The sequence below is a fragment of the Populus nigra genome, chromosome 10, assembly GCF_951802175.1.
Source record: "Populus nigra chromosome 10, ddPopNigr1.1, whole genome shotgun sequence".
Taxonomy (NCBI): Eukaryota; Viridiplantae; Streptophyta; class Magnoliopsida; order Malpighiales; family Salicaceae; genus Populus; species Populus nigra.
The window spans coordinates 3,328,778-3,342,160 of record NC_084861.1 but is presented as its reverse complement, the minus strand read 5'-3'; the positions used below and the strand labels follow the sequence as shown (position 1 = coordinate 3,342,160).

General features: G+C 29.6%; 1 protein-coding gene across 1 annotated transcript; it reads right to left on the bottom strand.

Moving 5' to 3' along the window:
* Window positions 1–7,999: 7,999 nt before the first annotated feature.
* On the bottom strand, window positions 8,000–11,981 carry LOC133705954 (ATP-citrate synthase alpha chain protein 2). The gene is made up of 12 exons (XM_062131413.1): window positions 11,784–11,981; window positions 11,541–11,664; window positions 10,977–11,315; window positions 10,798–10,878; window positions 10,555–10,606; window positions 10,338–10,452; window positions 9,978–10,059; window positions 9,391–9,486; window positions 9,185–9,286; window positions 8,894–9,010; window positions 8,409–8,525; window positions 8,000–8,290 (listed from the first exon to the last, which is right to left on the bottom strand). Exons 2-12 carry the CDS (start codon window positions 11,637–11,639, stop codon window positions 8,219–8,221), a joined length of 1,272 nt encoding a protein of 423 aa, XP_061987397.1. The 5' UTR covers window positions 11,640–11,664; window positions 11,784–11,981; the 3' UTR covers window positions 8,000–8,218.
* Window positions 11,982–13,383: the final 1,402 nt, after the last annotated feature.

Sequence of the window (13,383 nt, the reverse complement as noted above, 5' to 3'; positions counted from 1 at the left end):
AAAAAGAGAAGCAATAGCTAAAAGGAGAACCCCGAGCCCGAGAGTATTTTTGTCGCATTGGGAAAAACTCAATATTCTCTATTCCATCATTATTTTATGCACTGATACTGATCTCCACTCAAATAAATAAATGGTAGGGAATTCCAACAACTATACTCGAGGCTCTTCAGATACGTTTTGTTATTGCATCCGTGTCTTTTAAAAATATTTATTTTTTTCTTTAAATTTATTGCTTTTTATTTTTTAAAAAAAATTAATATGCTAAATTTTAAAATAATTTTTTTAAAAAATAATACTTTTATATAAAAAAATATTTTAAAAAACTAACATCAACCCAAGACTCGAGTATATTTTGATGGCCTGGAAAAAGGAACCGTAGCCCTTGTTATATGTTCATTATTGCTTGCTGTGGTTATGGAATTTTTTAAAACCATTTTATTCCATAAAATTAAAAAATTATGCTCCCCTAGTTATTTTAATATTATTATATTAAAATAATTTTAAAATATATATAAAAAATAAAATAAACATGCAAATTGTCAAGTGGGGATTGATTCGCTAGTCCAGCATGCATCCTATCTAAATGATATTTTTTTGTCCCTGGAATAATCTGGGGCTTGCCTTTTCAGGCCTAAAGGATAAGAAGGATATAGCACACTGTGTCATGAATTACATATAACTAAATCTTCCAAATGGGGAAAAAGAAAAAGTAAAATGCATCAGGTAATTAACAATATTGAAAAGCACGATTCATTTTTACCTTTTGCTTTTTAAAATTACAGTTGATTGAAAAAAAATCAAATTAATATTTTTTAATAATTGAAATGTGATAGTTTAAAAATTATAAAAAAATATTTTTAAAAAATATCTTATATCAAATTATCAAAAACATAAGATTATTTCCTATGGGCCAGTGATCATTTTTTAAAATTTTGAAATTATTTTTTTATTTAAAATTAATATGTTTTCTAAATTTTTTTGATTATTTTAATATGTTGTATTAAAAATAATTTTTAAAAAATAAAAAATATTTTAAAAAACATCACAATTAAACTTTCAAACGAGCTTCATATATTTACTGTTTCAGGAGGAGCAAACGAATAGTTGAAAAGAACTTTTTGGCGGTGGGATCTTTTGACGGTGAGATCATTTCCTATGGGCCAGTGATTGATGACACGGGCTGTTTGATGGGCTTGTGGGTCCTTTCCAGGTCATAATAGCCATGGTGGACCAACCTCCCTGGCCGACAAACTGTACCTTTGTGATTTGTTTTCTTTCCTGTGCCAGTCTCCTAACCAATCCAAGGACAGGATTACGTTGTCGATAGTGATGGTTACTCTTGTTCGCGCCATAGTTAAAGGAACAGGTACAAATTCGGTCCCGAGGTCACGGATTTACCTGATGTTCAATATGGGTGAATTCAAATCCATCCGAAACATGGTTTCAAAAATAAAATGATGTGGTTTTATAAAATAATTTTTTAAAAAACATTGATATTTACTCGGTAGATCTCGTCAAAGTTTAAACAAGTCAACTAAATTAACTGATTTTCATAAGTTAATTTTTAAATTGTTTAGAAATAAAATCTAATAAGAATTAAACACTAAATTAGTGGATTATTAGGTTGACTAATTAGACTGTATCAAGTTTAATAACAATAATTATTTCTTATTAATCTTTCCACCCCACAACAATTTATTAATAGTCAAAAATTAAAAAAATATGACGCAAATAAAGCTATGGATTTGAGTTTAACACAAGTCTAAACCCTTGGACCAAATAAAAACACAGCCAACATTGTAAAAATCTACAGTTTTTTTTTATTTTTTGGTAACTCGGGGTGTCCGGGCCAGCTTACACGCACCACAACTAATCCCCGGACCCACTGAACACCCTGCAAGCCCAGTAGGCATGTAAGACACCGCAGGGGTGACAAGCGTGCACGCTAGGACTCGAACCCAGGAAACCTTGCCTCTGCCGCTGGGCTACAAGCCCTGGTGCAAAAAATATGAAAAAATATGAAACAATTTTTATCCAATCAAAGTCTCTTAAAAATATGAAAATATAGGTTTAAATACATTTCTCATCCTTAAATACCTAGAAAACAACCGATCATAAAAAAAACAATAAAGGTAAAATCCTAAATTAATAAGAAAAAAAATAAAATATAATCCAAAACTTAAAACGCAATTTTAAGTGTCTTTAGAGTGGGATTTGATGAATTTGAGTAGCGAATCGGCTTGGAGTGCGGAAAAAAAGTCAACATAAGTTTAATTTTCTATCAAAAATCCAACTATAAAATTTGAATATGATTTTGAATTTGTTGAAGATTATGTTTTGGGTTTAATTATGTTTTGGGTTTAATTGATGAGTTGATTGAAATGTTTTGAATTAATTGTTACGGTTAGTTTAATTTTAGATGATTTTGTTAGGAATAATGATTTTGAGATTAATTGATTTAATTGATGTGTTGGGTGTAAGGATATTGAGAAATTGTGAAAATCCCTCGCTGGAAATTTGGATAGTATAGTATTGAGGTTAAAAATGCTAAAATTTCAGTTTGATCTTCTAATTTAAAAAAATTATAATTTTAACCCTTATAAATTTGGAAGTAATTTTAGCTTTTCATATTAGTTTGACTAATAATTGAGATTTATTGGTGAATAATTATCAAGTTTTATGATTTGTTTTCTTTTGAATTAGATTTAGGAAACCGTTTGATTTTTTGGTTTTTGAAAAAAAAAACCAGTTTGGTTCATAAATATATAGGGCTATGAGTTAGACATTGAGTTAAGTGTATTAAATAGATTGTACATTCTTTTCGAGTTATTTTTTAGTATGTCTTCTTTTGTATTCGGATAATTCTGATATTCTACATGCAGGATATCAATAGGATTGCTTTCAATACCTGCTTCCGTGTTATTTGTACCTTTTGAGTCAGGTGAGTGGATAATTTCCATATGCTAGAGGATTAGTATAAATACTTGAATTGTTAATATGAAATTAATTGTGCCTTTTGATAATTCTTATATTGTTATTTATTCATTGTTTATGATTAAACATGATCATATATTGTAATTGAATCTTTGATATAAACTATTATGTACTTCTGAATTGTTAACTACTCATTTGATTAATGTCATGAGTTGAGTATTGAAATATAAATTTGTCTATGTGACTGTTATGAACATATAATATGTCAATCATAATACTCATGCTAACAAGTTAGTGTTAGTTTTTGTGTATATCATATCTTAACCCTATTTGATCGGAGGAATCACCAACCTGTGGTGATTGATCATCCTATAATGCAGAGCATCATGCTTATTGTATTTTGATTTTCTGACGAGCCTTACTTTATGATATTCTCATTATGGTCTATTTAATAAACTTTCTCGTAAGAACTTAAAGCCATATATTGTGTGTGTGTGTTCTTTATTATTGTATTACCTCGTGTATGTATATTAAATGTTATCTACTTACTGAGTTGTTGAACTCGTCATCTCATTATTTATCTTTTTTAAGCTTATAGCTTGTTAGCAGGTCACTTTTGTTGGATCTTTAAAACCTACTCTTTTGATTGTAATTAATACTTTTTTTTACGTCTAGTTAGTGTTCCACAATCACGATATTTGAATTAACTCTTATATTAAGATAATTTATTTTATGGAGCTAATTATGTTATCATGTTTTGTGGAACTCTATTTTGTTTATAAAATGAAAAAGTTTGTATGTAAGTTCGGGTTTGCATAGGTATGGAACCCTAAAGGGGAACCTTACATATGTGTCGGTCATGGATCCAGAAATCGAGTCGTGATATTTGTTCTATAACCCATTTTGTTTAGGTTTACAAAAATAAAACAAAACTTATTAGTTATTTATTTTTTAAAAATAAGTTTTTTTTATTTTATTTAAGTAGAATTTGATTATTGTTTCAGGATAGAAAAGACAAAAACAATAGAAATTTTAAACATGTTTCACTATATTTCATGTTTTGAAATTATAAAAATTATCTAAAAAATTGTTTTATAGATATATTTATTTTAAGTTTTCCTTTTTTTCAATTAAATATATTATTGTCTCTTGTATCTGTTCCTTACTATAAAAAAACTAAATAAATACAATCTTATAGTTTTACATACTCTAAATAGGTATACAAAAAAGGTATATACCATACTAATAACTTGTTTGGCAACATGATGTGGTTGTGCTTTTGGAAAACTCATATTTTTTTGCTTCAAATTATTTTAATGTTTTTAGATTGTTTTGATGTGTTGATATTAAAAATAAATTCAAAATAAAATATTATTTTAATGTATTTTAAAGTAAAAAATATTTTGAAAAATAGTCGCTACTACAATATTAAACGGACTCTAATTAAACTACTAGTTTTATTTCTAGTCAACTATCCTTCCAATAAAATATTCCTTATAATATGGGATAAATTGAGTAATTAGCATAAAAAATAAAAATAAATGGCGAAATAACACAAGATGATTTTTTTTGGTAAAATAGCATAATTTGAGGATGTTGCGGTTTAAACGAGCAACATCTGACTAAATGTCACGGTTGTAAACAATGACATCAATTATAATTTTGTCACGGTTCTGAATCGCAATATTTAATCAAATATCACGATTCTCAATCACGACATCAATTTGCCGACCGTTTTGAGAAATAACTAGACATTTCAGAAAACGGTCGGACGCTAGCCAAAATGGATTGATCATTTTAGCTATTATCTAGTTTTGGGAATTTTTGGTGTTTTAAGACTGAAAAAAATATAAAATAATAATTTTTTTATTCTAAAATTTAATTTACTTTATGATTATTAGATTATTAGAGAGTTAAGAAATTTATAATTTTTATAAAATTTGGAAAAAGATTACCATATTAGGAACTATACTTAAAATTTTGTCCCGCTTTAAAAAAACTTGCAAAAAAATATAATAACCATAATCAACAAATTCTAACTAAACTCAATAAATTTTAAAATTTCATAATCGCAAAGTAGCTCCAGGAATGGGAAAAATAGATGTACATTTTAAATGAATAAAAAATAATGAAATGATACAATATTCAAGTAATTTTAAAATATATACACATAAATTATCTATCTATCTATTTACTCCTACTTGATGATTTGAGGTCATTAATATCATGATTGGATCCAACTCTTGCACTTACCTCAATGGCCTTGTCCTCTGCAACATAGTCATCCAATTCGATGGGCAAGTTGCTCATATTGCATGTATTTAGATGGTGAAACTTGGATGAGATTCAGAGTAATGACCTAAAGTGTAATACTCATGTGCCAAATCATGTACTCCTTATTTGTAATCACATGATGCAAATATGCAAATATTCCATTCCTCTGTGCATCCCACTATGCAACACATGCTTTATGTCGCCTTAATCAGTCGTAATCATCATTTTTACCCTGACAAGTTATGACAAGCAATGCATCACTCTTTTCAATATCGATTGGAATGTGTTGTGTGTAGTTGAACTATCACATTATCCGGTCTGAGCAATGAAGCTTAACCATCTAAAAAAAATCAGTAGGACCACTGATGTCTATATTTCCATCCTGGTAGTGCAAACAGGTGGAGCAATTGCCAATCTTTCCTCCAAGTAAGGTGTCCACATGACTCGTAGAATATTAGTATTTTAAATATTAAACAATAATAATTCGGTAAAGTGTAATGATTTTTATTATACAAATAATTCAAAAAATACTTGAATAGAATATTATTTGTCTAGCTCGCTCCGATAAAATGTCTATACATGTGTTGGATTATTTTCAAACACTCTATCAGCACACCGCCTAACATTAAAAATATGTTAGTTTAATTAAATTTTTTAAAGTTATAATTACACAATATAAATACATATAATTGTTAAATAACATTGCAATGCCTGCAATCGAGTGAGAGATAAAATGTAACCCCTATTGTCTGGACAATCATAGACGATAATCAGGTTATCTGGGATTTTCTCACATGAAGATGTTCCCACAAACATAACTGTTATTCAATGAAAAACTTTTGTTTATTTTGTGATGACAACAAAAATTTAAAGTAACAATAGTAATTGAACAAATGTCGAGTTCAACTATTGGACTCGATATTCAAATGAATATGCAATGTGTCATTGTTCAACTACATTAACCAATTTATTTTTACTACTAAATATTTGTCAAACCCTAAACTCAGACCCTTCTAGCATACATCTAAAGCTAAGTGTTTGATCATTAGAAATAATAAAACTAGACCTAGAAACATCTCGAAATTTAGGAACAAGAGGTATGATTTCATCATCATCAATATCATCATATTCGGTTCTAACGTAGCATTATCCTCATTATCAGTAGGCTCAAAATTGTCAAATCTATATTGATTAACAAATGGATTGTCAAGCATAGTATCATCTATCCTTTACAGCAAATCATCTGAAAATAACGTATTTTTACCTATATTAACTGAATTTAAAGGACTCACAGAAACATAAAAACATAGATTTTGGTCAACAACTCACATACAATACCTTCATGTTCAAACCATTTTGAGTGAAAGAATCAATCATCTCAAAATTGCCATTACATATAATCAGTATAGGATATACTGATATTTATCAATTTGACACCTCAAAGTTATTTCAACATTAATATCATTATAACTTCACCCAAGTCCATGACAAATGGTTTCTTTCATTTCTGCGTATGACATGCCTAAATTAACATTTAACAACAAACTGCTCTCCCATAAAATTCACTTCAAAATTCACTTTGTAAATTTAGTAAAAATTATTTTTAAAATATTTTTTATTTAAAAATATATTAAAATAATTTTTTTAATATTTTTATATTAATACATAAAAAACAATCTAAAAATCATACCCTGTGCGTTCTTCCATGTGTTCTGTACACTAAAAAAATTGTTTATGTTTGTTATTTTATTAAGCAGTATTTAAGAACGCAATTCAAATCATATTTATTAAAAATTAAAAAAATATTTAAAATTAATTTTTTAATGTTTTCATATTATTTTGATTTTAATGTCAAAAATAATTTTTTTAAAAAATACTATTTTAAAATATTTCTAAATAAAAAATATTTTAAATTATAATCACTATAATATTCTCATTACTCACAATTATAAGAGCCTCATGCATCACTTACCACTAGTTTAAGCACGTTATCAACTTCATTAGTCCAATGTCATGGACCAACGAAAAACAATTATAACTTGATGGGCACCAAATACATTCCACTAATTATGGGTTTGATAATACCTTTTTAGACTCCATTATATATATATATATATATATATATATATATATATATTCTTTTTTAAATTAAAATAACTTTAAATTATAATTATATTCTTACATGTTAATTCAAATTAACTTTTTTAAAGTTAGATGGAAGTAGAGTTTTGATTGAAGATTTATGAATTTATAAATATGTTAATGAATTAAATTTTTATTTATCTTTTATCTTTTTGAGAACAATAAAGACAAGCCATAATTTTTGAGGTAGAAAAAAAAAAAACCAATCAACAAGAAATCTTTAAATAAATTGTTAACATGTGTTGTATTGGAAGGAAGAGGAGACGACTATGCATTCAACGAAATAACAAAAGAGATTATTTATATAATAATCACTGAAGACTTATATGTTGTTAATTTTAAAATCTATAAAATTAATTAATATACGTGTAAACTGGCCCGACATCCATGTTAAACTAAAAAAACAAAAAAGAGAATTTTATGCAATAGGTGCCGTAAAAGTCAACAACTTTTTAAAATTAAATGATATTAAATTAATATAAAAGGACATGCATGCCCTTGATTACCCTAACAATTACAAATTAATGCATGAACAGTCTAGTACACGCTATCCACTTCAACGTTGGCATTTACAGAAACATAGTAAAAAGTTGCAGTCCATTGTTCAAGAGTTTATTCCAACGCTGCTAGAAAAACAGTAGATCGGTAGTAAACAGAGAAATAAGCAGCTCTTTATTATGGAAACAGCATTCACCATCAGGTCAGAGATTACATTTTCATTTTGGCAAAGCCTTATCTGGTCTGCTATAGCTACCTTTATATAGAGGGATTTAGTAGAAAGAAAATAGTGTTAAGATCTAATGAAAACTAGAAACTTGGAGCAAGAAACTGCCGGCAGAAAACAAATTGATTCCCAGAGTTGATTAACTTATGCAGCTGCAGTGATGCACTCGATTGCCTGTTTGCATATGCCAGTCATTGTTGCTTCCGGGCCATAGACCTATGAGATAACGTAGAAACAAGAATAAATGTCAGTTGATACTACTTCTTGCGATGCTGCTCTACTTATTTAAGTGCAATGAAGGAGAAGGTTAAGGAAATTTTCCACACTTCAGTACCTCAATTGGGATTCCAATTTCCTCTCCAAGTGCCCTCATTTTCGCAAGGCCCCTCTGGTAATTAGGACCTCCTCTCCTCACATATATATTCATCCTTGCTGCTTTCAGCTTCGATTCCTGATAAACAAAATACAATTCCCAATTATCATCAGTACAATTAAAAAATGAGATTTTAAAGGGATTCATAGCAGTTCAGTCCAAACCCTGTTTAACATAAGATCCTAATGTTTAACACAAGTCTAGAAATTCATTATGTTCTTCATTGGTGTGAAAACTTTTCTCTTTGCAATAAAAGATTTGAATTACAGACAGATTTTAGAGGAAAATGTCTCGACTTTGTAGAAGAAGAGTTAGAATTCCTATTGCAGCTGAAGTTTTGGATTTTTAAGTAGATGCAGGGAAATCTGGCATTGCATTTGTGTTGCCATTAAAATTGGGAATGAAAGAAGAATGAACATAAGAAAATGCTAGCCAAACTAACTCACCTTCTCCTTCAGGGCTCGAATTATGCCATTAAATGTAGCAGCAACATCAGTAAAGTTAGCAATTCCTCCTCCAATTACAAGGGCTCTCTTGTGGCCATCAGGATTAGAAGTTGCACACTGTTGAGATGTAATGAAATTATTTGTGAAGCCAAGATGAAATACAGAACACAGATCTGAGGGTTTATGAGCTTCAGAAAATATTCTCCTAATCTTTTTCTAAGATTGGTTAGCATTAACTTTTCAAAAAATTAAAAGGATGACAGCAAAAGAGTGGATAGAAAAAGTCCTTACATCAATTACAACTCTGGCATACTGCAACACCTCATCTTCATTGGGGGCTCCACTATATTCTGCATAGTTCCCAAGTTCAGAAGCATAGCCAAGATCTCCGACCTGATCAGCAACAATTAATTGATATAAGAAGCAATTGCATAAAAAAAAAAACAACATTGACAGGATTTCTAGCAATCCTGCAACCCAAACATCTATAGCCATACCGTATCAGCATAGATGACACTTGCACCTCCTCCAGCCACCATAGTCCAAATTCGCCCCTCTGGATTCAATACCGTGAATTTCAAAGATGCACTTGTCTGAAAGAATATTAAAGGAAAAGAACCATAAACATCATAACATTCTAAATGGAAATCTTAAACACCACCAAAAAGCCTTCCTGGATCTCTGAGGCCAAGGAATAACCAAAATCTTGACAATGAAATATGTTTGTGAATCCTAACTATTTCAGTCTATGCATAACTGAGGATCCAGGAGCAATGAGAGAGAGAAAAGAAATTAAGGCAGTTAACTCGTTTGGACAGTGTGGTTACGGTTGCTTTTCAAATAACTTTTCGTGCCAAAATGCATGCTAATGATTTTTTTTTTTTTTTTTAAAAATCATTTTTGACATCAGTACATCAAAATAATTTGAAAACATTAAAAACATATTAATTTGAAGTTAATAAAAAAATAAAACAAATTCAATTTTTTTCAAAAACGCTTTTAAAATGCAGAAACAAACAGGTAAATATGAAAACAGATTTCAAGCACAGTATAGGTCAAGGCATCTATCAATCTAGAACATTACCTTTTCATCTAGGCCATGAACAAAGCTTTCTGTAGAGCTCATAACTCTTCCAAATGGCATTGGAAATTCAATGTTCCCCCACCTGCAAAAGAATGAAGCTGGGTACGATGATGGTGATGATGATGAAGATGGCAAGGCATGTGTTCAATAAATTAGAGCATCATATCACTAGTGCTAAAACACTTGGTTTTATACACTTTTATCTATGCTTTGTCTTGTGCCTGTATTTTCAACAATTTCAGGTTTTGAATGAAGTGGATTAATCGATTCACTCCAATTCTCAATACTTCCATAAAACACTATTAAGTCTTATTAATTAAAAAAAAACAATTAAGGGTTCAGTTAAGCAAATGAAAGTACTTTTTGAAGTTTTTAAATGCCGCAGTGTCGTCCAGCTCGCCTCTCATATCCAAAGGATAGGGCTTTCCATCAACCAAGGTGAAAGGATTCATCTCTAGGAAAGTGAAGTCAAGATCTAACAATAAAAGATTAAGAAGTCAAAATAAAACTCTAATAGTCAAAGAAAGATATATTAGAATTAAATATGACATGCATTCATCAAAGATCATTGACATACCTTGAAAAAGAGCAAAAGCCGATTGAATGAACTCCTCAATCTCTCCTTTTATCTGGATGGAAGAAAAAAAATCTGAGTCAATGATTCCATATCCAGAATAAAAGCCTAAACCAAATATGCACAAATGACAAATACAAAAATAAACAGAAAGAAAACATGATTGTCTATTTCAATAGCATCCTTTCTACACTGCAGTAGGAAAAATCAGGGGAGAAAGACCACTTTCTCGACGTAAATGTTTACCTCCAAAGGAATGGTCGCAACAAGTGGAGCACAAACTTCAGACGTAAACGTTGCCCCTGTTGGAACAAATATAGTTTTAACCTGTCCAACAACCACAAATCACATTGTAAGTTATGAAGCAGTAAAGTAAGAAACTAGAACAAGACAGTTGATCTAAAATTTCCATGTATCAACAGTACTTTATCCCAATTCTCTTCAATTTCAATCCCTCCGCATTCGGAAAAGCTGATGCTGCACCCAAGTCTCTCCGAGACGATGTTTAGATAGAACTCTTGGTCGTGGGGGATAAAGGGTTCAATGATGAATGTCGTTATAGGTCCTTTGCATCCGCCCATTTCGACCTCTTTGCCAAGACGTTGTTGGACAAAATCAGCAACTTGATCCAGATCCAGATTTAAAGCAACAAGGCCACTCTTCCCACGTTTCCCAAACAGCATGTCAGGTTTTACAACCAGTTTTGCTGATGACAGCCACGGTTCTTTCTCTGCTAACTCATTGAAATCAGTCGATTCCGTCACCTAAAATATAACAAAACAAAAAGGGAAAAAATGTAACATTTGCAGCATATCTATTATGGGAATTTGTGTTTTTAAACGGATTTAATAATTTGTAGAAGCATTTTTGATCAAGCCACAAAAAACCCATCCATCCATGCATCGAATATCATCTTTTGTATCATCTTTCTAGGCAATTAATCGATTGATTTAAAGAAGAGATTAAGGGGCCGAGTGTGAGAGACTTACTTGAGCAGATTTGATGGGCAAATCGCGTCCAGAAAGCCTCTTGAAATGCTCCTTCAACAATCTCTTAGAGTCGTACTCTCTGATCTTCTTGCGCGCCATTCAAAATCTCTTTTCTTTTCCTTACCTGAAAATAAAATAAATAAAATTGAATACAGATCTGCTAACATAAAATACTACCACCCCAATCACAAACACATAGCAAGTACTGAGGGTTAAGAAACAATAAACAAGATTATTAGCTACCCTTCAAATCAACTCAATGGGGTAGGAAGGAACTGGAGAGAAGACAGAAACAACAGTAGCCAAGGCTTTGAATCTCTGCCAAGTGCGCCTTTGGTAAGAAGCACAAGCTGCTATTTATAGTTGCAAATCTCAGTTTCTTTTATTTCTATTCTAACAGTAACTCCAAGGTAAAACGAGGTTTCCGTTTTTCATTTTGTAGTTTTAGTTGTCAAAAACAGAAGATTTTGTTGGTCTCGTAAGAGAAAAGGACAAATACAAAACTGAAAATATAAAATTAACTTATTTTTTAAATGAATTTCTATATTATTTCTTTAGCTTTTCGAATCAAATGTTTGAATGAATGAACGCCTGGCCACACGCGGCACCTACCATCTTGGACCAACGTTTCAACCCTTCAAGATTCAACTACCCTTATTTTTTTCTTGCAAGTTATTTGGTCCACTGCATGTGTTGTGCAGCCGATTATTTATTAATTTCTCGTTAATTGGGGTGATGATATCAAAGCTGGTGTGATTAATGTGATGGTGTAAAATGTTGTTTAAAATGATTTTATTTAAAAATATATTAAAAAAATTATTTTATCTTAGATTTTTCTTTTATTTTTGATACAAATATATTAAAATATTTAAAAAATATTAATTCGATGCGGAATATATTTTCAGAACACATTAAAAAAGAAAAGGTTACTAACTTACTAGAATTTTTATAATGTTATTGATGATTTTCTTTAGTTAAGGTTTTAGAATCTAGCAATATTGCAGTTATTATTGTAGTTATATTGTGTTAATAATTATTTTTCAAAATATTTTTTTTGTATGGAAGTATATTTTAGACATCAACATTAATCTAAAACACTAAAAAAAAATTAATTAAAAAATTAATTTTTTTTTAAAAATAATGTGCCACTAAAAAAACAAACACCTTCTAAAACCAAAACGTTTGATTTGTTAATTATAGGATATTTACTTTAAAATAAGAGAATTTAAAAACTCTTTACTATTCGCAATATAAATATAATTTAATATTTGAACTCAAGCGGTTGAACAAGCAAGGAGTTCACCAAATTTCACTAGACCAAACTCTTGATGTTTTTTTCTTTTTATATAGCAATTATAATTAAGCAGGACCTTGAACAACCATGAATTAATTACCCATTTATTCAAAATTCGTAAAATTTGGACTACAAGTTTGCAAGATGCGTAGAAAATTACATTTCAAAGAAATACACGGACTGAGTCTAGCGTTTAATAAAAAATTAAGAGGACTATATCTTATCAATTTATTTTCTTTCCAAGAGCACATGAGCAAGCGATAAATACACTAAAAAAAAAAAAAACACTAGTCTCTAACTTAATCCCTATATTCTTAAGAAACTACTGAATAAGTCCCTTAAGTTGAAAAATCCCACATTTAATTTCTATGAAATTTATAGACTAAATTAACCAACATTTATTAAGAGGTAAGATATTATTTGTTTTAAAAAAAAATTAATTTTTTTAATTTTTTTCACTTCAATTTTTTTTATTCAGATTGTTTTAATGTAAAAAATAATTTTTAAAAATTAAAAAATATTATTTTAATATCTTTAAAAATAAAAAAA